Genomic DNA, 24,987 nt, shown 5'->3' on the forward strand with positions numbered 1-24,987 from the left:
GGAGCTCTCTGCCCAGCGCCCAGCCCCCAGCCCACACAGCCCCTCCCAGCCCCCAGCCCCCAGCCCACACAGCCCCTCCCAGCCCCCAGCCCACACAGCCCCTCCCAGCCCCCAGCCCCCAGCCCACACAGCCCCTCCCAGCCCCCAGCCCCCAGCCCACACAGCCCCTCCGAGCCCCCTCCGAGCCCCCTCCCAGCCCCTCCCAGCCCCCAGCCCACACAGCCCCTCCCAGCCCCCAGCCCCCAGCCCACACAGCCCCTCCCAGCCCCCAGCCCCCAGCCCACACAGCCCCTCCCAGGCGCCCAGCCCCCAGCCCACACAGCCCCTCCCAGCCCCCTCCCAGCCCCCAGCCCACACAGCCCCTCCCAGCCCCCTCCCAGCCCCCAGCCCACACAGCCCCTCCCAGCCCCCAGCCCCCAGCCCACACAGCCCCTCCCAGCCCCTCCCAGCCCCCAGCCCACACAGCCCCTCCCAGCCCCTCCCAGCCCCCAGCCCACACAGCCCCTCCCAGCCCCTCCCAGCCCCCAGCCCACACAGCCCCTCCCAGCCCCTCCCAGCCCCCAGCCCACACAGCCCCTCCCAGCCCCCAGCCCACACAGCCCCTCCCAGCCCCCAGCCCCCAGCCCACACAGCCCCTCCCAGCCCCCTCCCAGCCCCCAGCCCACACAGCCCCTCCCAGCCCCCTCCCAGCCCCCAGCCCACACAGCCCCTCCCAGCCCCCAGCCCCCAGCCCCCAGCCCACACAGCCCCTCCCAGCCCCCAGCCCCCACAGCCCCTCCCAGCCCCCTCCCAGCCCCGAGCAGCCCGGCCCACCTCTCTTCCAGAGCCCGCGCTGGGTCGCTCCTGGCGCCGAAAGGCCTCCTCTCCCCACGCCTCTCCCCAGGGTGGAACTGTCACCGAGGATGGCACCGAGCCGCTCTCCGGAGACTGCGGTGGGGCCGCGTTCAGCGGATGCAGCGCAGGGTGGTCCTGCTTCTCGGCGGCCCCCGGAAGGCCGCCTCCGGCAGAGGGGCTGCCGCCCGCCTGGCCGCCCGGGCGCGGGCCCCGGGCCGTGTGCTCGGCGCTGCCTCCGGGCCCCGGCTTGCCGAGGGGCCGCACGGGGGCTTGCTCGGCTTCCCCGTAGTCGTCCGAGTACTGCGGCGTCTCCTCCGGGCCCCGCTCCTGGCCGAGGAAGGGCAAGTCCCTCCTGAGCTCCTCCGGCGCGTCGCCCCAGAGCCCCGAGGGCGCCCCCCTGTCGAGCGGCATCGCCCCGCGCTCCGGCGGCCTGCGCACAAAGGTGAGGAAGGAGCCGATGGAGCCCCCGCGCTGGGGCTCACAGCTCTCGGAGCGCGGGCAGCTCACCAGGTAGCAGCGGCCCTCCAACCACCAGGCCAGGTCGCAGCCGGCCAGCGCGCAGCACGCGGCCGTGCAGTCCGCCGCGGCCGTGCCCGGGGGCCCCCGCGCGATCCTGGGGGGGGCCGGGGCCGGCGAGATGACGGCATTGGCGAGCGTCCTCCCCTCGCGGCACGGGCCACAGGCGCAACCTGCGAAGAACGCGGTCTCCGATGAGCAAGGGCGGCAAGCGGGGTCGCGAGCGCGGACAGCCAGCACCCCCAACAGGAGGTCCCTGCGCGGCTCGCACGGCCGTCCCCCCCCAGCCCCACCTTCTGTCCTGCCCGCCGGACCCTCCGTCCTCTCTCCGTGTTCTTTCATGGACTGAACAGAAGCATTCTTTTCCAACCGTGTCCTGCTTTTATATTATTTATAATATTTTGCTCCTCACCCAAAAGTCAGTTATAAAGGTTTACTTTGGGGACAACATCATATTACTGCTGCTGTTAAACTGATTTTTTTTTTTTTTTTTTAAATCTCACAGGTTATTCTGATGATAGGTCAGTTGACGGGGAAATATCAAAGGAGAGAAAAACTTGTCCTCAATACAGATCTGTAACAACTAGTCTTTTGGTTTTCTTTTAAAGATTTTTATTTGACAGAGAGACAGGGCACAAGCAGGGGGAGCAGCAGACGGAGAGGGAGAAGCAGGCTCCCGGCTGAGCAGGGAGCCCGATGCGGGGCTCGGTCCCAGGGCCCCGGGATCATGACCTGAGCCGAAGGCAGACGCTTCACCGACTGAGCCCCCCGGGCGCCCCTGTAACAACTAGCTTTAATCAGATTCTACATAGCTACAGATATTCCCAGTCGGCAAACAGGGCCGGTCCGAGGGCAGCCACCCCGTGTTCTGCAGACACAGGGTGCAGGCCCACAAGACAAAATGACAGCAACTGAGACTTTCAGAACCTTCGGCAGCAGTCTGCCATTCCCTGAAATCCAGGGGCAAAGTCACTTTTATTCTTTATTTGTTGGTAGAGATTTCTTTCCTAGTAAGGGCCTGTCACTGACAATTTTTTAAATTACTGTTATTTTCCTCATAGTGACAATCAGAGAGCACTTCTGACTGGAGGGAAGAGAAATGGAGTCATTTTTATTTTTACCTGTATACACGTGATCATCATTATACACTTTTAAGAACTGTTCAGTGCCAAACACTGACTCTATAGGAAAGTCTAATTGGTCCAATTTAATAGGAATTAGATGTAACAGATACGCATCTTTCCAAATGAATAATCTAGCAACAAACTAATTCAACTGGAAGGATATTTTCTCAAATGCAAATCTACTTAATAATTTTGGCCTTTTCTTTTTTTTTAAAGGCAAAGATAGTCTTTTTTTTTAATTAAGATTATTTATTTGAGAGAGAGAATGAGAGAGAGAGAGCGCGCACATGAGATGGGGGAGGGTCAGAGGGAGAAGCAGACTCCCTGTTGAGCAGGGAGCCCGATGCGGGACTCGATCCTGGAACTCCAGGATCATGACCTAAACTGAAGGTAGTTGCTTAACCAACTGAGCCAACAGGCGCCCCTAGCCTTTTATTTTCTAACAAAAAGCTTAATATCGGATATAGAGGGAAAAAACCCTCCAGCTGAACATAAAAAAATAGCATCTTTAATTAAAACCAAGTGATGGTGTACAACAGACAGGTAATCTCGGACCCCCACCTCTACTCTCAAAGATATTGCCTTTATTTGTAAAGATACCACTACATCCCTGAGTGGCCTTTGAAGACCCAAGCTAGAAACTTCTTCCAAACACACATGGTAGGATACGCTTTATTTCCCTGGAAAAACTGTTAGGTCATCTTCTTTTGGACAGTGTGATCCACAGAAAACTGCCATGTCTCATTTCTGGCATTGGCCACCAGGCAGCTCAAAAGCCAACTTGTAAAACTGTGTCAGAAACCACCGTACAGAAGGCAGGCTGTGATCCTAAAGCAAGCAAACTGTTTCGGTGGCTAAGGAGAACTTTCCATGGCAGAAGCCTTGGAAAAGCTTAAAGTAGTTTTCAATCAGGTGGAGACTGCCATACACTTCTGGGGGTACATCATCCCTTTGTTCTGCAAAAAAAAATCACCTGAATGATCTGTATGGACAGACATACCTTACACAGAGGTCTTAGTGCTCAATAAAGAAGTTTGAGAGGGTTTCCAACAACCAAACCATACTTCTGTTGGGCCAAGTGGCCATAATTACTTAAGACTCTATCAGACTCATTCAACAAAAGCTCTTGAAGAGACCAGAGAAGACTTACTCATGTTCGTACCCTCTACACTGTCCCAGCCCAATCTAGGAACATAGTCATTCCATGATTGTTGACAAATCAATGAAATCATTGGCTAGCATTCTGTCAAAGGCAGAGAGGATAGAGAGGGAAGACAGAGAAATTGCAAATAATGTTCCTAATAAAGTAATTCAGGAATTTTAAATTAATGGAAAAATCACAAGAAAAAGACAAAAAGGAATGAAAAAGTGGGGATTTGAGAGAGAGAAAAAAAAAAAAGAGTGCTCAAACATTAGTAATCTATTGGGGAAGGCCCGGGCTTTTCCAGTGGGAGCGTTTTCTGAAGGGCCCCTATATACACCAACAGTGCTTATAATAATTTAGCTGCTTCAGACCCCTGAGCCACACCTGCTCTGGTTCAGTAGGTCTGAATGCAGATAAAACTGCATTTTAACAAGGGTCACTCTCAGTGTCAAAAAGAAACAGGCCCAAAATGGAATCACTTATGTTAAGCCCCACAGAGATGACCTAATTGTAACTGCAGAGTCAGTCTCTTCCAGGAATGCAACTGAGACTCATCAGTCTGGAATGTCCTGATCTACTCCTGAGGTCTTCTGCCTGCCTTGCCCTAAGGGAAGGTGACCTTGCCTCCTTCTGCCTATAAAATCCTTCCATTTTGTACAGCTCCTTAGAGCTCCCTTCTGCCTTCTAGATGGAATGCTGCCCAATTCACGAATGAATAAAGCTAATTAGATCTTTAAATTTACTCAGTTGAATTTCTGTTTTGTTCTGTTTTAACACAGGTAAGCCTCATGATGGCTTCACCACACTCTGATAACCCATGCACATAAAATCAGTTTCCCTGGCCACAATCTCCACCCTCAGTCGTCGGTGAATTCCAAGGGGCTCTAGCTGACCCAGCCAGGACACGGATCACCAGAATTGCTGCTCAGCAGTGATTTTGTATCATGGGTATGTCCACAGTAAGCAAGCAGAGCAGAATATATGAAAATAAAGATTAATCATAAAAGAGAGTGTGGGCATTTGCTTTCCAAAAAGATCTATTATGCAATTACTTTTTGAAAATATATAAAGTTTTCCTAGTATATATAAAACATGACTCTATCTTTTCAAAAATCGTCATGACAATAAAAAACTATTTAAATTCCTGTTTCCAGAAAACCACTTGTGCATGAGGTCTGCCTTCGTGCCTTTTATATGTAAAATAATTCTGTCGGAAAGCAAACACACAGCACCTTCATTTCAGGTTATCTGAGTTGTTTTGTTTTTGTTTGTTTGTTTGTTTATTAGTTTCAGAGGTAGAGGCAGTGATTCATTGGGTACATATTACACCCAGTGCTCATTACATCACGTGCCCTCCTTAATGCCCGTCACCCAGTTACCCCATCACCCCCTACTCCCCCTCCAGCGACCCTCAGTTTGTTTCCTGTGATTAAGAGTCTCTTATGGTTTGTCTCCCTCTCTGGTTTCGTCTTGTTTCATTTTTCCCTCCCTTCCCCTAGAATCCTCTGCCTTGTTTCTGATCTGAGTCGTTTAAGCCAGACAGGAGGCTCGTGTGCGATGCTAGGGTCTCCAGGGTGATGGTTTCCTACCTGCAACAGCCGTCAGCAGCAGCAATGACGAGGGCACACTGGTGGGGGGGGCCATCCCGTCTCACACAGTGGATGCAGTCTGGCTTCCGAGGAGACCCGGGGGCCTCCAGTGCAGGCTTCCTTTGATGTTTCTTAGGAACCAGATTTGGACTCGGGAACTTCAAAGGAAAATCAGAAAGCAGACAGGAAGGAAGAAAAAGAGTACATCAATGAGGAAACACACAAAATTATTTGTAGGATTTATTCATGTCACTGGGAAGCCTGTCCCGTTAACACCACAGGGCCCTATTCCAGGCAAGCCACCCACCCCAAGTTTGTGCAAACAGAAAGTACAGTTCCTGAGATGAGACAGAGGCTTTCATGCTTCTGTAGGGCCAGGGGCAGGCAGCCCCAAAACGGGCCACTTTGGCACGAACACTATTTTGAGTTAAAAGCAATCCAAACCCAGCAGATTCAGGAAAAGTTCTTTATTGCCTCTTAATTGCCTACTTGTACCAGGAAGAGAGCTATTTTTTTAAAAGATTTATTGATTTATTTATTTGAGAGAGATAGAGAGCACACACACATACACACATGTGTGTACATACACACATACACAAACACACACATGTGTGAGCAGGGAAAGGCGCAGAGGTACAGGGAGAGAACCTCAAGCAGACTCCCCGCTGAGCACAGAGCCTGATGTGGGGCTTAATCCCACAACCCTAAGATCATGACCTGAGCCAAAATCAAGAGTCTGAGGCTCAACCAACTGAGCCACCCAGGCGCCCCAGGAAGAGAAATATTAACAAAGATTCCGCTCTACCTAAGAAACTTCTCTACCTGTGGTTTCCAAACACCTCCTTTCACCTTCCTGCTAGTGGTCTTTCTCCCCTCAGTATTCTCAGACCTCTACCCTCTCTTTAGCTCATCATATAAGCCTCATTGTGTCTGACTGTCTTGGGAATTTCCATGCCTGTGTGGATTCCCCATACGTACACTATTAAATTTGATTTCCTCCTGTTAACTGTTTCCTGTCAATTTGACTCTTAGTCCAGCTAGAAGGACCTTAAAGGGCAGAGGAAATTCTTCATCCCCAACACTTGCTCCCCTTCCAAACCCAAACCTATGAAATAAGATGAAATCAATTATACTACTATATTTTGTCAATTCTATAAGTTACATATTTTCATACTTGACCCCTGGAATCAGGATGTCTTAAGTTGGTCAAGCACTGGGCAGGAAATAGATACCATTGCTTGTATGTACATATTGATTATGCAGAACTGGTAATCTTGGTTTGGAAGAAAGACAGTATGAAGCACTCTTTTAAGAAATATTGCATCCCTAATGCTCATGATGATACACAGGCAATGCTGTGTGGGAAAAACTCAGCCTTGACAAATGATTCAGCAGAAGTAGATCAAGATTGTAGGGAAATTTAAGAGCACCTTACTTTATATTCACTTATAGTTCCTTTTTACCAATGCACAATGATGATTTATGATAAAAATCTGTCCAAATAAATCTATTTAAATGTGCGGAAATTTTCTGACAAGAAAATGATGTGCTGTGGATAACTGACAGGATTTTTTTCTTCCTTAGTGGTATTTAAAATAATGATGCCTCTTATAATCACTACCATCGTAGAATAGACAAAATGTAGTAACACTGGCACCTTATTTTTGTCTGGTAATTTCTTCAATGTGATCTTCATAACAACCCAGGCAATATTATTATCTCTGTTTTAAAAATGATGAGGGGCACCTGGGTAGCTCAGTCGGTTGAGCATCCAACTCTTGATTTTGGCTCAGGTCATGATCTCGGGTTGAGATAGAGCCCCACAATAGGCTCCACACTGGGCATGGAGTCTGCTTGAGATTTTCTCTCTCCCTCTCCCTCTGCCCTTCCCCCCGCACCTCCCTCTCTTAAAAAAAAAAAAAAAGGATGAAATTGAAGCACAAAAAAGTTCACTGAAGGGTGCGTGTGTGGCTCAGTTGGTTAAGCGTCTGCCTTCAGCTCAGGTCATGATCCCAGGGTCCTGGGATGGAGTCCCCTGTCAGGCTCCCTGCTTTGCCCCTCCCCCTGCTTGTGTTCTCTCTGTCTGTCAAATAAATAAGTAAAATCTCAAAAAGAAAAAAAAATGTTCACTGATTTGTCCAAGGCTGAAAAACCAGTACTAGTCTTACTGGTCATCACTAACTCAGGAAACACATGGGTGAGCCCTGGCGCACTGCCTCAGCTGTTCCCTCCCAGGGAATCTCAAGGATGCTAGACAAATAGAAAGCAAAGTTCCTGGCTGGGCTTTCCAACACTGCTGCTGAACAAACTCAGGTAAACTTATTGTAAGAGAAGCCAATAACTCAAGAGAGAAGGGTTTAGAAAAGTGAATGGAAGAGATTTACTTTGGGTGCCTGCAGCAGGTGCAGGTGCCAGGCTCAAGCCCTAACACCTGACCCTCTGCCGGCAAGAGAGACACCTTCTCACAGGGAGAGAGGTTCAGGGGGTACGTGCAAGAGAGCAGGCAGACAGCATGTGAGCACAGATGGGGGTCGGCAGATGTTCAGCACACGATCATGGGTGGGGAAGGGGACAGGTGGGGTAGGGACTTCTAGGCATTCCATCACTATTAGGGCTTTTCTGGCCTGGTGGTTGGAATGTTCCAGTCACTACAAAATATCTTCGCCAATGCGTCAGAAATAAGAACAATGGGTTTCAGATAGAGCATCAGTTAAGGGGTCTTGTCTATTTCTGGTTTTAACTGTTGGGGTCTAGGGTTGAGCAAGAGGACTAGCTGACACTAGGAGGTCTGGACTCCAAGAACTTGCTATTTCAAGTGTGTAACAAAGGCTTCCAGGAGGAAGCACACCTGGATAAGGGCTTCCTAATGAGTGTGTCAGAACTTTGCTGTGGGTTGCAGGTTGCTATGTTCTTGTAAAGGAGATTGTGGTTCCAGTTCAAACCATTCTTTCCCCACCCACACCTTTGTTCCCTCCCCTTTCACACATACACTCAGCCTTTTAGGAGAATACAAGACTCCTTGTCTTCCCTCTTCCCACCGCCCTTTCTAGAAGCAACACAGGACATTTAGAATTTCAGAGGGTGGAGGGGAGGGATAACAAAGAATGGGGCATGCCCTGACACAGACCTCCCGGCCCTCATTCAGGAATGATGTGGTGATCTAGGGGACAGGAGAGGTTCAAATGACAAAACTAAAACAATTTCAAAATGAGTCTGATGTCCTTTAGTCAAGGGAAAACACTCCATGGACTGGGGGCATACAGTGCCTCACAATCACTGCAGCAGCCTTCCCAAGGGGTGTGGGCAAGAGCAAGTTCTATAGAGCATGAAGGGGAGAATTTGTCACCCCAAAGCATGCCACTTTGGTGTGAAGATTATTTTGAGCTAAAGGTAATCAATACCCAGCAGATTCAGGAAAAATTCTATACCTCCCCCTCAATTGCCTACATTTACGTTGGAAAGGCAGCCACTTCCAGGAAGAGAGCTATTACTAGAGATAGTTTTTTTACCTAAGAAACTTACCTGTATAACAGGGCAATCTTTGTTTTTCAAACATCCCCTTCTTTCCTGTAAATGGCCTTTCTCCCCTTGTATCCCTAAACCGCTACTCTTTTCCTTAGCTCAGGATGTTATATAAGCCTTAACTACCTGGCTAGCTTTTTGGGTTTCATATTCTCATATTTTTATGGGGCTCCCACACATATGAAATTAGTTTTTCTCCTGTTGATCTGCCTTATGTCAATTTGATTATTAGACCAGCCAAAGAACCTAGAAGGGTAGAAAGAAAATTCTTCTATTCCTACAGGCATTAGAAGAGGCAACAAGAGAAAAGGGCATGACTGGCTAGGAAAGAGGGGGAGGGATTCCTTATAAGGCTAGCAGGAACTGTTTTCTAGGGTAAGGTAAGCTCACTAAAACTGTTTGAGGACTGTGATTGGTGTATGTTAGGTGTCCTTGACAGATGTTTCCACAAGTGCAGGCTGACTTAGGTTTAGATTTGTGATGGCCTGGGCCACTGGGGCAGCCTCCATTTGTGGGTCCTCATAACAGATTTACTTTATCAGAGGCACCTGGAAAGGATGAGGAGTCTACAGACAAAATCAAACACAGCATTCTATGGAAGGAGGGTTTTGGAACTGCTAGACCTTGCTTTTGAGTCTTCATCAGGAAACAACTCAAATCACGAGGATGCCTCCTGTTCAGCTTCGCTGACAGCTCTGCCATCGACCCCTTGGAATAAGGCTGCTGCCCACCCTGCAACCATCACTGGTCCAGGCCCAGGGGAGGCCGAAGGTGGCCTCCAAGGGCCTGGTGTTACTGAGTTGACCATAGACTACGAGACCAGAAAGCAGTACAGGTGACCTAAGGAAAAGTCAGGAGATGGCTATAACCCTTCTCCATGTCACAATAACAGAGGGCATCAGAACACTAACCTCCATAAGGTAAAGTAGGGAATGTCAGCATTCAGTAAGAGTCCCGCAAGCTTCCTACCTAAGACCCCAGAAGAAGAAAACCTGGGAGTGCAAACAATTTGCCACCAATAACTTCCTTTGTCTCCAGCAAGGAAAGTGTGGGTTGAGAGGCAAGTGGATAGAAGGGAAGACCAGCCATCTCCCATCTGCAGTAACTGACCAGTCTCTACCGGAAAGGCAAGAGAAGAGCAGCTGGGGCTCCAGTAACAGCATTCAGTCAGCTGCCCAGGATGCTGCCCCAGAACAGCAATGCTGCTGTCAGCCAGGGAGAGTTGGTCAAGAATCCCATGGATAAGGACCAGTCCTCTACCATACCATTGGGTACCTTCGGCCAAATTAAGAAAAGGCACCGCTCTGGGCAGAGACCACTCCAAAGGTTCACAGTTTGGCAAACAGACGGTGTGCCAAATTTCCAAGCCCTCAGTGCTTTGGCAGATACCCTTGTGCAATGCACTTTCACAATTACATTGTGCCTGGACAGGAATTCATTGTCATTTGCTCAGTGGAAACAGTTCTCAGTAACAAGGGCGTTTCCTAGTCTCAATACCATAGTTAAAGTTCTCTTTATTTAGGACATTAATACGAGCAAACAATGGACCTCCATTTCCTCAGCATTAACCGGCATATGGACCAGATGTTACCAAGTCTTTTCAGCTCTAACACTTTATAAGTTTTACGTTTTTAAATACATAGGTAGTAGTTTGTGGGTTAAATTATGTTTTGACATATCTTCCTATTTGATCCCCATAACAACTCTCTCTAAAGTAGTTCTTATTATTTCCATTTTACATGAAAGGAAACCGAGTTTCAGAATCAGATCTCAAGCCTTCCCTGCAGCAGCCCTCGTCCACCTCTATGGGTCTGGAAAGTAAGCACATTCCACTCTGAGTTCCTTAACAAGACCTTCCTGACTTGTTCAGTCTCTGAATTGCCAATTCTCTTAAAAAGGGTCATGGTCTCTCCTGCTGCTTGCCTTTTGCCCACCTTCCTGTTGTTTTACGTCTTCAGTAAAGGGAAAGAAAAATATTAAAGAATTCACATAGAAAACCTGTCTACCTTCCAAAAAAATTTCCATCAAAGGTAAGGTTGCATCTGAGTGATAAAATAGGACTTTTCAAATAAGGCTTTACAAGTTCAAAACATTATAAATAGTACAAACCCATATATCCTTACATAAACTCTGCATGGATCAACTTTATACACATAAAGATCTGAAAGAAATTCCCTTCCCAAGGTGAAAATTGGTGAGAGTAATTTTCTTCCTTTTCATGATTTTTTTCCTCCTCCTTTTTTCTTCCTTTCTTACCTGTATTTTCTTTCTTTTTCCTAAATCAGAACACATCTTACCTTTGCATTCATAAGATAAATTATAATTTTCATTTTTAAAGAAGGCTTAGGTATTTCGACATGGTCATTCTAACATGGCAGCTATTTAAAAAGTTACCAAGTGGTGTATAGAATGGATATTTCTTTCTTCTTCTTTTTTTTCTTTTAAGATTTTATTTTTATGTAATCTCGACCCCAAAATGGAGCTTGAACTTACAACCCCAAGACCAAGAGTCACGGGTTCTACTGACTGAGATAGCCAGGAGCTCCTCAAATGGATATTTCTGGCCTGTTCTTAAACCTCCCTCCTTCTCTGAGTGTCTTGTTGTCCATGACCACTAGAACATGCTGGAAGCCTTGACCCAAATGCATTCTTTCTCTTTGGATGATAGTGATGATTCAGAGATGAGGTAAGTAAGGCTCAGGAATAGGATCAGAGAATGAATGAGTAGGAATGGGGTGAGCCCAGGTGTGAGCAAAGTACAAAAGTATTTCATCAAGCAATAACAGAGCACTTCTTGTGCCAGGACCTGGACAAGAAAGGGATGATGAGCATCAAGGATGCAGAAAGAGAGAGACTCAAGGATAAGGTGGTGGTGACCATGGCCAAGACTGCTCCTTGTCTATGCAGTGAACACTCTTCCCTTACTCCTTAGGAGTAAGACTCCGATTGTTACTTGGAGCACCAGGGTACCCACCTACAGGACTACATGTCCAACCCCGCCCCCTCCGCCTGCCACTTAGTGAGGCCATGACAGTCCGTTCTGTTGGCTCAGATACAAAAGGAACTGTTGGATAGGGCTTCTAGGGAAACCTCTTTTTGCCTTCCTCCTCTCTCCGTCTTGCTGCTGCCTAGCGAGGGCATGAGGGCCGGCGCTCCAGCGGCCGGCCCTCTGCAACCATGGAGAAACCTCGGGAATGTAAGCCGGTTCTAGAAAGCATGGACAGGGAGCTGCCGGAGCAGCCCTGGGCCACCAACCTTTGAGCTTTTCTGAGGAGGAAATAAACTTTTATCTCCTTTAAGCCACTGCCTATCTTGAACTATTATAAGGACCTAGATGTCATTTTAGTTAATAAGTAACATTACTCAGGCTTTTTTGTTGTTGTTGTTCCGTTTATGGGCTATAAAATGCTTAGGTTCAGGTAAGCTCACAGCAGAGACACAGTAACAGCTGCTTTATGGAATGTCAAATGACAAAAATAACACAATTTAGCAACAAGTTTGAGGTCCTCTATTCAAGAAAAAAACAGTCCATGGATTGGAGGACTACAGTTCCTCACAAGCAACGGAGCATTCCTCCTGAGAGGTTGTGGGCAAGAGCCAGTCTTACTGAGCATTAGAAGCAGCAATGCTTAAAAGGGCATGAGAGGCTGGGAGGTTGGCTGGGAGCTCCGGCATCTCCTTCTAAGGCTAGCAGGCCCTATTTCCTAGGTAAGGTAAGTTAGCCAAAGCGGAGTCGGAGGACTGCCATTTGTATGTGTTAGGATTCTTTGACAGATGTTTCCTGTAACTTAGGTTTAGCTTTGTAATGTGGGCTGGTCCAGGGGGCAGCCTCCATTTTCTGGGTCCCAATATATGAATAACTTTATCAGAAGATTTCAAATACGGGCACCTCGGTGGCTCAGTCCGTGAAGCATCTGCCTTCAGCTCAGGTCATGGTCCCAGGCTCCTGGGATCAAGCCCCGCATCAGGCTCCCTGCTCAGCGGAGATCTGCTTCTCCCTCTCCCTCTGCTCCTCACCCCTGCTTGTGTTCTCTGTGTCTCTCTCAAATAAATAAAATCTTTAAAAAAATATCTTAAAAAAGAAAAGAACATAAATGATATAACAGAAAAGTGTAGCAACAATAGCAAACAAACAAAAATAATAAAAACCAGAAGACCTAGGAATGAATTCACCAAGATATTTGCCTATTTTAAGACTTAAAAATGGAAAGTTGTGGGAAACACAGGAAACAAATGGAGAAATGAATAGATGTTCTTGAATAGATAGGCTCAACATCAGAAATGTCAATTTTTCCTAAATTAACCTATACATTAATATGTTTCCAATAAGAATGATGCTGGCAGAAATTTTAATTGGGGGAATAGGAAACTAGACAAAACTGATTACAAAGTTCACATGGGAGAATAAACAAGAAGGGGAGGCAAGAATTTTTTGAAAGAGAAGAGAAATAAGGGGAAATTAGTCCTACCAGACAGTGAAACATACTATAAAGTGACAATCATTAAAACAGACTGCTATAGGTGCAAAAATAGGTAAGTGAATAGAATACTCAATAAATGGGTCCAAATATTTATAAGACTAAAGGACATGATTTAAAATGGCATCTCAAATCAATGGGGAAAGATAGATTATTAAAGTAAATGATATGGGAAAAATGGCTAGCCATTTGAAAAAAATAGTAAGTTGTATGCCTACCTCACACCTTACACTAAGATAAATTCCTAACATAAAAAACAAAACCATAAAAGCACTTTAATACCCATGGGATTGGTTTTTGACAAAGGTATCAGGGTAGTTCAGTGTGGAAAGAACAGTCTTTCCAACAAATGGTACTGCAACAACCAGGAATTAACATGCAAAATAACGAAATTTGACATCTACCTCACACCATATACAAAAATCAACTCAAAATGGATCAAAAACCGAAATGTAAGAGCTAAAACTATAAACCTACTAGAAGGAAACATAGGTGTAAATCTTTATTGTCTTGGATTAAGCAACGGTTTCTTAAATATGACACCAAAACAAAAACAACAAAAGAACAAAATAGATAAAATGGACATCAAAATTTAAAATCTTCTGTGATTGAAAAGACACCATCAAGAAAGTGAAAAGACAATCCATAGAACGGGGTAAAATTTCTGTAAATCACATATCTAATAAGGAACCTGTATCTAGAATATATAAATAACTCTTACAGTTCAATAATAAAAAGACAAATAATTTTCCCAATAGGCAAGGATCTGAACAGACAGTTGTCCAGAGAAAATGTATAAATGGCCAATAAGCACATGAAGCCATGCTTAACATCATTAGCTATCAGGGAAATGCAAATCAAAAGGACAAAGAGATACTACTTCACACCCACTAGCACAACTAATATCAAAAAAAGCAAACAATAAAAATGTCAAGGATATGGGGAGAGAGAAACCCTCATACATTCCCGGTGGAAATGTAAAGTGACATGGCCACTCTAGAAAACAGTCTGTCAGCTCCTCAAACATTAAACACACTTAGCATATGATCTAGCATTTCTACTCCTGTGTGTGTATCCCAAGAGAAATGAAAACACATGTCCGCATAAAATTTGTGCATGAGTATGCACTGAATTATTCACAATAGCCAAAAGGTAGAAACCACCCCAATGTCCACCAACTGAAAAATAACATGATGTGATATATCCATAGGTGGATTATTATTCATCAATAAGAAGAAATGAAGTACGGAAAAAAATTAAAATATTATGCTAAGTGAAAGAAGCCAGTCAGAAACAACCACGAATTAGATCATTCTGTTTATACAGAATACGCAGAACAGACATCCATATGAACAAAAAGTAAATTAGCGGTTGCCTGGGTTGGGAGACTGGAGTAAAATGACGAGCGAATTCTAACAAGCACAGGATTTCCTTTTAGGTAACGAGAAAGTTCTAGAACATATTGTGGTGATGGCTGCACACCTCTGTGAATACACAAAAAGTTACTGAACTGTATAGTTTCAACTGGTGAACTGTATGCTATATGAACTATAGCTCAATAAGGCTGTTTTTTTTTTAAAGAAAAGAAACTACAGGAGACTATATATAATGATATAACTATATAATCTTTGAGTGAGGAAGGCTTAGGAATGATATGAACTCAGAAGTCACAACAACAAAAAAATATGGGGACGCCTGGGTGGCCCAGTCGGTTAAGCGTCTGCCTTCGGCCTGGGTCATGATCCCAGGGTCCTGGGATCGAGTCCCACATTGGGCTCCTTTCTCAGCAGGGAACCTGCTTCTCCCTCTCACTCTCTCTGCTTGTGCTCTCTCTGTCAAATAAATAAAATCTTTAAAAAAATATGAATAAATTGATCCATTAATAAAAGGTAGATATAAATAAAAATTTTCATAGAAACATCACCATATATAAAGTCAGTGTCAACAACAAAGTGGGAAAAATATTTGTAACTCACATTACAAAGAATAATTTCCCTAATAAACAAGAATGCCCTCAAATCAATAATCATCCAAAAGAAAAAGTCCATAAACAGACAGAACGCAGAAAAGAAAATATAAATGCTTTTTAAATACCTCAAAAGAGGCTCACAGTCAGGAATAAAAAGGGCTATCATTTTGTCACCTACGAGATGGTCATATATGAAAAAACCTTCCCACCTTCTTCTATCGGTGAGAGTCTGGCCACCCAGGCATTCTCAGTCCTCGCTGATGGGAGTGTAATTGGCATAGTGTCTCTGGAGGGCAGGGTGGCACTTCATCCTTCCAGCAAGCAATCCCACTGCTGGGAATTTATGGCATGAATATGCCTGGGCACTTAGGAAATCATATGCAAGCAGGTTACTCCTGGGTATAATACTGGTATTAACCAACAGGCTGGAAGCAACCAAACTTCTATAAGGGGGGAAGCAGTTAAATAAATTACAGTCTGCTCCTAACATGAAATCCCCTGCATTTGTGAAGAAAGAGAAAACTCTTAGCGTGCTGGCATCTAGCAAGATCTATTGTTACGCGAAGAAAGAAAATGCAGAATAGTGATTATGGTCTTTACTATTTATGCAAAAAGGGAATGGGGTGGGAGGGAATATAAATATGAATTTGCTTGAAACTGAATTACCCTCTAGAGGAATATACAAGAAACCATTAATATTTATTATGACTAGGGAGAGGGCAGGGACAGAGCCTTTTTTTTTTTTAAGCAAATAGCCTTTTGTACCCTTCGATTCCTGTGAATGTCTTTAATATCTTATAAATAAATAAATTTAATATTCTTGCTATTCTGCTTGGTCACTGGAGGCTTAGATCCACCGGCATCGAGAGCCTCAGTAAATCACAACAGCAATAGAGAGCCCGCATGAGGTTACACTCAGGAAATGTGTGTGACACACAGAAGGAAAGGGGATGAATAGGGCAGCCAGACTTAACAAATACGCATACAGGATTCCCAATTAAATGTGAACTTTGGATAAATCACATTTTTTTTATCATGCAATATTTAGGACATATTTATACTGTATTTTATCAGGCAACTCTAGCTAATCAGAAACACAATTAGTATATGTTCCTCCTGAGAAGGTCTACATGCACAACACTATCAAGAAAAAGAGCTGACACTGATTCTTCACTCACGGAAGTAACAGCCTGACCCAGTCATTAGGCTGAATCCCCACTGATGTATGAAATCATTTAATGTAAGCACGAACAGCTTGTGAACAAAAGAAAGAACACAAGGAGTTACCATCTTTCAAGGGAAAGGGAGAAAGAACCAAAGTGAGGGAAAGACTGAGCAAGCCAGTCTGTGGAAACAAAAAAAGGGATGTTTTCATATTTTAATTTTCAACTTTTTAAATTCAGCAATCCCAATTTCAAAGAGATACAATTATCGTCGTTCTCGGAAATATTTTTTCAAATCCAGCTGACAGCTTGCATCTCAGCTGGAGCTGAGTGTATAGAAAAAATAAAATGCTGTATGTGACAGCCAGAATCCAACACTTCTGATCTTTACTTCCTAACAGTCTCGGTTTCTGGGTAAGGTTTGCCCACAGTTATCCATCTCACTGCAATGGAGCTCACTTTGATCCTGGAGGAAGTTACTTCATTAGCTGTCACCCATGAACTCAGGTCAAGGAAGAACCACCCCAGTGGCCAGTGGCCGGCTTCCCAGGACTGGGATGGACTGGGATGGACTGCTTACACGTCACACAGGCTGGTTCAGATGATGACAGGAGGCGGTGTTAAAAATGCCTGGACAGGACAGACGCCTCAGGATGGGACAGCGAATTGGTCACACCACCTCTCCATTTACCCTCCTCCTCCCAGTCTTCTTTCTGACGTCCGTACGTCCGTCAGTCTCCCCACACTCTCCCTATGCTGCCAACATCCGGCTCAAAAGCCTGTTCTTCTAAGATGCCTTCCTCAGATTCCCAAACAGCCTCCAAGCCGAAGTCACTGCTCCCTCCTCAGGAGATGTCCCAAGGCTACGTTATCACCACAAGTAACACGCTGTATTAAAAATACAATTAACACTATAGAAAGTACTACTTATTTCATCATGTCCCCAACATTGTACAGGCATTAGTTCAGTGCTCTAACCACCCCCACCCCGTTACATTTATCATCCCCATTCCTTAGATGGTGAAACTGAGGCTCAGAAATACTAAGATGTCTAAGAACTGGAACGCAATCCAGGTGTGGCTGATACCAGGGAATATGTTCTTCCCACTACCGTGTGCTGCCTTATGGCTCTCTGCACTGAAAAAAAAGGCAAAGTAAGTTTTCTTCTAAGTTAGAAAAGCAATAAATATCTACAACAGAAAATCTAAGCAACTAGGTGTAGCAGAACGAGCCTGCGTTACATGCCAGTCCCTCTGTCACTCCTCCTCTCTGCCAAGTGACCTCACAGTGCCATCCCTGGGCATCTCAGAGCCCAGTTTCCACGCATCACATTGTAAACTACAGGGCAGGGACTTGGATGGGTTGCCGTGCCAACCCCAGGGACTGGAAGAGAGGTTAGTCCATGCCAGGAGCTCAGATGTAGCGAATGGATGTATGCGTGAATGAATGAATGGTCAATCTCTCCTGGAGTAAGTGAGTTTGCGTGTCATCCTCGTGCAGGGGCCATGCTCATCTTCTCCGTAGCGTTCTAATTTCAGTAAATGCGCTGCCAAAGCGAGCACTCTCCTCGAATAAGAGTTAACTGCAATGCGTGACTTTAAAATTCAAATAATTATGAATTTTTAACATGAATTTAATTATTTTATGTTAGACGCCTTTTTTACTTTGGTTTTTATTTGCATACATGCAAAATGATATATGTATATTGCAGCACTGTTAATAATAACAAAAGCTTGGAAACAACCCAAATGTCAATGTCAATTGACAGGAGACTAGTTAACAGATTATGATCTATCCAGGTAATGGAATACTATGCATCTGTAAAACAGAATTTTATAAACACACACACATATATAATATCTATACACTATATGGATACATACATTCATATATACTATATATGCATATATAACATAATATACAATGTATATGCATAAATATACGTGTGTATGTACTGTGTATGTATTACATACAGTACACATTACATACTACGTGCATCCATACATAACACATGAATACATGCACACACACACACACACACACACACAAGCATATATATTATATACACACACTGATATTATTAGAAGATCTTTAGATATTAAATGAAGCAAGCAAGCCAGGTCAGTGTCTACAGTACGACACCTTTCTGAAGAAGACTGGATTCCTGCTTGCTTGTATTTGCAAAAAGACATCATGGACACGTATAAAATCAACAAAGTGGCAGATGTGGAGGGTGGGGAAAGGAACTGGAACAGAACACAGACGAGGGTAGGAGCAAGACTTCTCACAGAGTATGCTTTTAAATACGTTTATTCTAGGTAATGTGATATTACCTCTTATCTTTTTAAGTTAATCCGTTTTAAAGGCAAGGAGAACTCCAAAACAGCCTCCCTCCCCATCTCCAAGGTCTGCTCTGAAGGAGCAACCAGCCACTTTCAACACCTGCAGCTCTACTTTCCAGTACTTGCCTTCACTTTTAAAATACAGTTCTTAGCATTACTTCTTTTTTTAAATTTTTTAAATTAACATATAATGTATTATTTGTTTCAGGGGTACAGGTCTGTGATTCATCAGTCTTGCACAATTCACAGCGCTCACCATGGCACATACCCTCCCCAATATCCATCCCAGCCACCCCATCCCTCCCACGCCCCATCCACTCCAGCAACCCTCAGTTTGTTTCCTGAGATTAAGAGTCTCTTACGGTTTGTCTCCCTCTCTGGTTCCATCTTGTTTCAATTTTCCCTCCCTTCCCCTATGATCCTCTGTCTTGTTTCTCAAATTCCACATATCAATGAGATCATATGATACTTGTCTTTCTCTGATTGACTTATTTCGCTTAGCATAATACCCTCTAGTTCCATCCACGTCGTTGCAAATGGCAAGATTTCATTTTTTTGAAGGCTGCATAATATTCCGTTGTATATATGTACCACATCTTCTTTATCCATTCATCTGTTGATGGACATCTGGGCTCTTTCCATACTTTAGCTATTGTGGACATTGCTGCTATAAACACTGGAGTGCAGGTGCCCCTTCGGACCCCTACATTTGTATCTTTGGGGTAAATACCCAGTAGTGCAATTGCTGGGTCGTAGGGTAGCTCTATTTTCAACTTTTTGAGGAACCTCCATACTGTTTTCCAGAGTGGCTGCACCAGTTTGCATTCCCACCAACAGTGTAGGAGGGTTCCCCTTTCTTCGCATCCTCGCCAACATCTGTCGTTTCCTGACTTGTTAATTTTAGTCATTCTGACTGGTGTGAGGTGGTATCTCATTGAGGTTTTGATTTGGATTTCCCTGATGCTGAGCGATGTTGAGCACTTTTTCAAGTGTCTGTTGGCCATTTGGATGTCTTCTTTGCAGAAATGTCTGTTCATGTCTTCTACCCATTTCTTGATTGGATCTTTTGTTCTCTGGGTGTTGAGTTTGATAAGTTCTTTATAGATTTTTGGATACTAGCCCTTTATCTGATAGGTCATTTGCAAATATCTTCTCCCGTTCTGTCGGTTGTCTTTTGGTTTTGTTGCCTGTTTCCTTTGTTGTGCAAAAGCTTTTTATCTTGATGAAGTCCCAATAGTTCATTTTTGCCCTTGCTTCCCTTGCCTTTGGCGATGTTTCTAGGAAGAAGTTGCTGCGGCTGAGGTCGAAGAGGTTGCTGCCTGTGTTCTCCTTTAGGATTTTGATGGACTCCTGTCTCACATTGAGGTCTTTCAACCATTTGGAGTCTATTTTTGTGTGTGGTGTAAGGAAATGGTCCAGTTTCATTCTTCTGCATGTGGCTGTCCAATTTTCCCAACTCCATTTGTTGAAGAGACTGTCTTTCTTCCATTGGACATTCTTTCCTGCTTTGTCAAAGTTTAGTTGACCATAGAGTTGAGGGTCCATTTCTGGGCTCTCTATTCTGTTCCATTGATCTATGTGTCTGTTTTTGTGCCACTACCATACTGTCTTGATGATGACAGCTTTGTAGTAGAGCTGGAAGTCCGGAATTGTGATGCCGCCAGCTTTGCTTTTCTTTTTCAACATTCCTCTGGCTATGCGGGGTCTTTTCTGGTTCCATACAGATTTTAGGATTATTTGTTCCATTTCTTTGAAAAAAGTGGATGGTATTTTGATAGGTATTGCATTAAATGTGTAGAGTGCTCTAGGTAGCATAGACATTTTCACAATATTTGTTCTTCCAATCCATGAGCATGGAGCGTTTTTCCATTTCTTTGTGTCTTCCTCAATTTCTTTCATGAGTATTTTACAGTTTTCTGAGTACAGATTCTTTGCCTCTTTGGTTAGATTTAGTCCTAGGTATCTTATGGTTTTGGGTGCAATTGTAAATGGGATCGACTCCTTAATTTCTCTTTCTTCTGTCTTGTTGTTGGTGTATAGAAATGCAACTCACTTCTGTGCATTGATTTTATATCCTGCCACTTGACTGAATTCCTGTATGAGTTCTAGCAGTTCTGGCATGGAGTCTTTTGGGTTTTCCACATAAAGTATCATATCATCTGCAAAGAGTGAGAGTTTGACTTCTTTTTTGCCGATTCGGATGCCTTTTATTTCTTTTTGTTGTCTGATTGTTGTGGCTAGGACTTCTAGTACTATGTTGAATAGCAGTGGTGATAGTGGACATCCCTGCCGCGTTCCTGACCTTAGGGGGAAAGCTCTGAGTTTTTCCCCATTGAGAATGATATTCGCTGTGGGTTTTTCATAGATGGCTTTTATGATATTGAGGTATGTACCCTCTATCCTTACACTGTGAAGAGTTTTAATCAAGAAAGGATGCTGTACTTTGTCAAATGCTTTTTCTGCATCTTCCCTTCTGTGTGAAGAAAAAATTCTCTCTTAAGAATTGGCAACCACAGGTTTGGTCAACCACAGGTTTTCATTGCAAATTTGGTCTCCCAAGAGGAGAAATGAGCTTAAAGTGGACCTGGGTTGCCAGTGACCACGGGTACCTGGCAGGGGCAATGATAAATCCTTTCTGGAAGAGCTCTCCTTAACTCCCAGAGAGAACCCAGACAAACTTGAACTTAGAATTAAAAATTACAAAACATACAGGCACCCTCAAGAAAGGCAACAGAAAAGACAAGAGGATTAGGTTTCTGTGCTTTTCAGACAACAGAACTCTGGCAAACAGAAATAGAAAATAAGATGTTTAAAATGTTTAAGGAAATAAAATCACTAATAAGATGTAAGATTTGTATGACAAGAACACCCTGACGGATTTGAAAAATAGCCAAGCACAAATTCTAAAAATAAGAAGATATCATCTTTGCTATCAAAAGCTCAATGCAGGGGCGCCTGGGTGGCTCAGTCGTTAGGCGTCTGCCTTCGGCTCAGGTCATGATCCTAGGGTCTTGGGATCGAGCCCCGCATCGGGCTCCCTGCTCCGCGGGAAGTCTGCTTCTCCCTCTCCCACTCCCCCTGCTTGTGTTCCCTCTCTCGCTGTGTCTCTCTCTGTCAAATAAATAAATAAAATCTTTAAAAAAAAAAAAAAGCTCAATGCAGGCGGCGCCTGGGTGGCTCAGTCAGTGAAGCATCTGCCTTCGGCTTGGGTCATGATCTCAGGGTCCTGGGATCAAGCCCTGTGTCGGGCTCCTCACGCAGCGGGGAGTCTGCTTATTCCTCTCCCTCTGCCCCTCCCCCTGCCCTGCTCTGCTCTCTCTCCCTCTCTCAAATAAATAAAATCTTAAAAACAAAAACAAAAACAAAACAAAACAACAAACCCAAAAGCTCAATGGATAGCGGGCATCTGGCTGGCTCAGTCAGTAGAGCAAGAGACACTTGATCTCGGGGTCCTGAGTTCCAGCCCCATGTCATTAGGTGTAGAGATTACTTAAAAAAAAAAAACAAAACTCAGTAGATGGGTTAACTAGCAGACTAGACTAGGCAGTGCTGAAGAATTAACGAACTTAGAAAGTCTTATCTGAGCAAAGACTTAGAAGAGATAGGAAAATGAATCATGTGGGCATCTGAAAGAAGAGGATCGAATGGAAAGGCTTTGAGGAGGGAACGTGCCCTGTATTCTAGGGACAGCAAGGAAGCCAGCCTGGGAGAGAAGGGAAAGCCCCAGAGCGTAAGGTTAGGGAGGCAGCGGGAGGCCACTAGTTTGGATCCGTATCAAGAGATCTCTGACTAGTCCTCTGAAATGGGAAGTGCTGCAGGATTGGGTCCCTCGGCTTCCGTGTCGAAGGCAGCATAGGGGTCAAGGGCAGAAAGAGAGCGACAAGGTAGTAATCCAGGCGAAGAAGCAGGTCAAGGAAGTAGTCCAGGTCGAGGGCAGAGAGAGCCAAGGCAGGAGCTCCTGCAGTAATCCAGGTGAAGGACGGTGTCCTGCAGCAAGGTGTTAGCAAGGTGCTAGTAGTGGAACCGAGCAACTGGAAGAAAGGCGTGGCCAGACCCAAAATAATGCAACGCATCCAATCCAGGTGGAGCCGCTGAGCAGGCCACGGAGAAGGATGCCCAGAGGGGCGCCTGGGTGGCTCAGTCGTTAAGCGTCTGCCTTCGGCTCAGGTCATGATCCCGGGGTCCTGGGATCGAGCCCCACGTCGGGCTCCCTGCTCGGCGGGAAGCCTGCTTCTCCCTCTCCCTCTCCCCCTGCTTGTGTTCCCTGTTCTCGCTGTGTCTCTCTGTCAAATAAATAAATAAAAATCTTTAAAAAAAAAAAAAAGAAAGAAAGAAAGATGCCCAGAGCTCAGAGGAGAGAGGAGCTGGAGAATCATGACCATATAGCTGGTGTTAAAGCCACAAGACTGGTTAGTTTTCATCTTAGCTAGGAAGCTTCCAAAGAGGCGAGCCTGTTCAGTCCCTGAAGGAAATGCTGACCATCCAGAATTGTGTTTTGCTTTTCCTATCCTCAACCTATCCCTCAGGACCTCCTAGCCTTACGCCTGTGCAGACGACTTACTGCCTACTGCCAAGTCTCTCTGGTATTTCATTTCACAGCAAGAAACGGAAGCAATGCATCAGCCAGAGCTGACACACCGGATGCTGAGAAACACCGAGCTACGCTCACCTCTCCTCCTAGGGGGTCTCACTCAGGTCCTCCGCAGCCCCTCCCGCGACTCCTTTTCTTCAGGTTTCCTTTAGGTTTCTATAAACCCAAGCTTCCAGGAAAGGCATTGGCCACGACCAGTATGGAAGCCCTAAGGTCTTACTCTTTGTGAGGATGCTAGCAATTTCGTAAGGAGATTCCTGGGCACCAAAGGAGCCCCTTGCAGACAGCGGAGGTATGGGAGACCTGTGGGGCACAGGTACTTGTCTTAGGTTCTCTAATCACAGCCACCACTTAGCACCGCCTCTGTTATCATCCAAGCTTGAGAGAACCAGGCTGCTGCAGTAACAGACCAAATACCCAGGGGTTCATGGTTGGAATGAACAGAGGCATGGTTCCATCCTTGCTGTTCAACGTGTCTGATCTCTATACAGAGGCAGATCCTGGCGGCAAGGACCACCATTATTGTGAGGACTGTCCAGAGATGGCGCACAGGCAGCAAATAATTCACACTAATCTTTCCGGGGGGAATCAGCCTCATTAATAGAACTTTGGCAAGCTACGAATGAAAAGAAAACTTTCTAGTTCAAGGTGGCAGACTGCACATAGGTCTATTCCCCTTTCTAATGTTCCCAGTAAAAAATAAAAAATACAAAGAGAGGGAGAAGGCAGGCAGGACATTTGAACAGATGGAAGAAAAGGGGAATCTGAGACATAAAGATGAATGACCTGATCTATGAGAAACAGTGCAATGCAGAAGGCGAAACGGTCGAAAGGAAAACGGAAGATGACCCTTAGAAGATAAATGGAAAAACCCTGTCACTCAGAATCCATCTGCACAGCTTCATATATCCCTTCCCAGAGTAGAGATGGAAATGTAAAAATTATGTTGCCCAGACGTCCTTGCACGTAGGATTCTGAATGCAGTTTAGAACCACTGAGATACACTCAAGTGAGATTTGGAAGTTGGAAGTGAAGCCGTGGCCCCCTCCTGATTTCCCTCAACGTGGAAGGAACAGTGAACCGGTGGGGGTTTGCCACCTGGTCCTGACCTACTCAAATCTGCGCTCAGCCTTGAGACCTGAACAGTGCAGCCTCCTATGACAAGTCCTGTTTTCCTTTTACGTCTCTATCAAATTGTCCACCGAGAACGAGAATAAAAATAGCGCTTTCCAGAGAAATGATGAAGTTACCATGTCAACCTCATACCATATACAAAATAAATCTTAGATGAATTACAGACCTAACTGTGAAACACAAAGTTTTAAGATTAAAGGAAAATATAACAGAAATATCTTTATAACTTCTGATTAGGAATAGCTTTATTAACAAGACCCAAAAAGCAAAAAGTGTAAAGAATATATAAATGATTATATAAAAATTTGTTCATTCTCAGATATCTATTGATTCCTCAACTTGATAAACAGAATCTATGAAGACTCATCACTAACATCGTATTTAATGGTGAAAGACCTTTCCTCCAAGATCAGGAACAAGATTGGGATGTCTGCTCTCCCTACTTCTATTCCACACTGTATTGGAGGTTCTAGGTGGGACATTAGTAAGAAAGTAAAATAAAAGCATCCAGATTAGAAAGAAAGAAGTAACAATATTTCTGTTTGCAGATGACACAACATCACATACAGAAAATCCTAACG

At 44.8% G+C, this 24,987-nt stretch overlaps 1 protein-coding gene and 1 non-coding gene across 5 annotated transcripts in view; both read right to left on the reverse strand.

The window, feature by feature from the left end:
- KIAA0319 (KIAA0319 ortholog) overlaps positions 1-24,987 on the reverse strand; it is a 98,775-nt gene that overhangs the window by 59,854 nt on the left and 13,934 nt on the right. For 3 of the 4 annotated variants that reach the window (XM_036112191.2, XM_078055744.1, XM_078055745.1), the window contains exons 2-3: positions 5,208-5,365; positions 814-1,523 (exon numbers count right to left, since the gene is read on the reverse strand). In XM_036112191.2, coding sequence (XP_035968084.2) covers positions 814-1,523; positions 5,208-5,262 — 765 coding nt within the window. In that variant the 5' untranslated portion in view covers positions 5,263-5,365. The remainder of the gene's footprint in view (positions 1-813; positions 1,524-5,207; positions 5,366-24,987) is intronic. The other variant, XM_078055746.1, reaches the window with a different exon arrangement.
- Positions 17,795-17,901, reverse strand: LOC118548450 (U6 spliceosomal RNA). Its single transcript, XR_004923623.1, has one exon. It is a non-coding gene; the product is annotated as a U6 spliceosomal RNA (small nuclear RNA).

This window comes from Halichoerus grypus, chromosome 9 (assembly GCF_964656455.1).
Source record: "Halichoerus grypus chromosome 9, mHalGry1.hap1.1, whole genome shotgun sequence".
Taxonomy (NCBI): Eukaryota; Metazoa; Chordata; class Mammalia; order Carnivora; family Phocidae; genus Halichoerus; species Halichoerus grypus.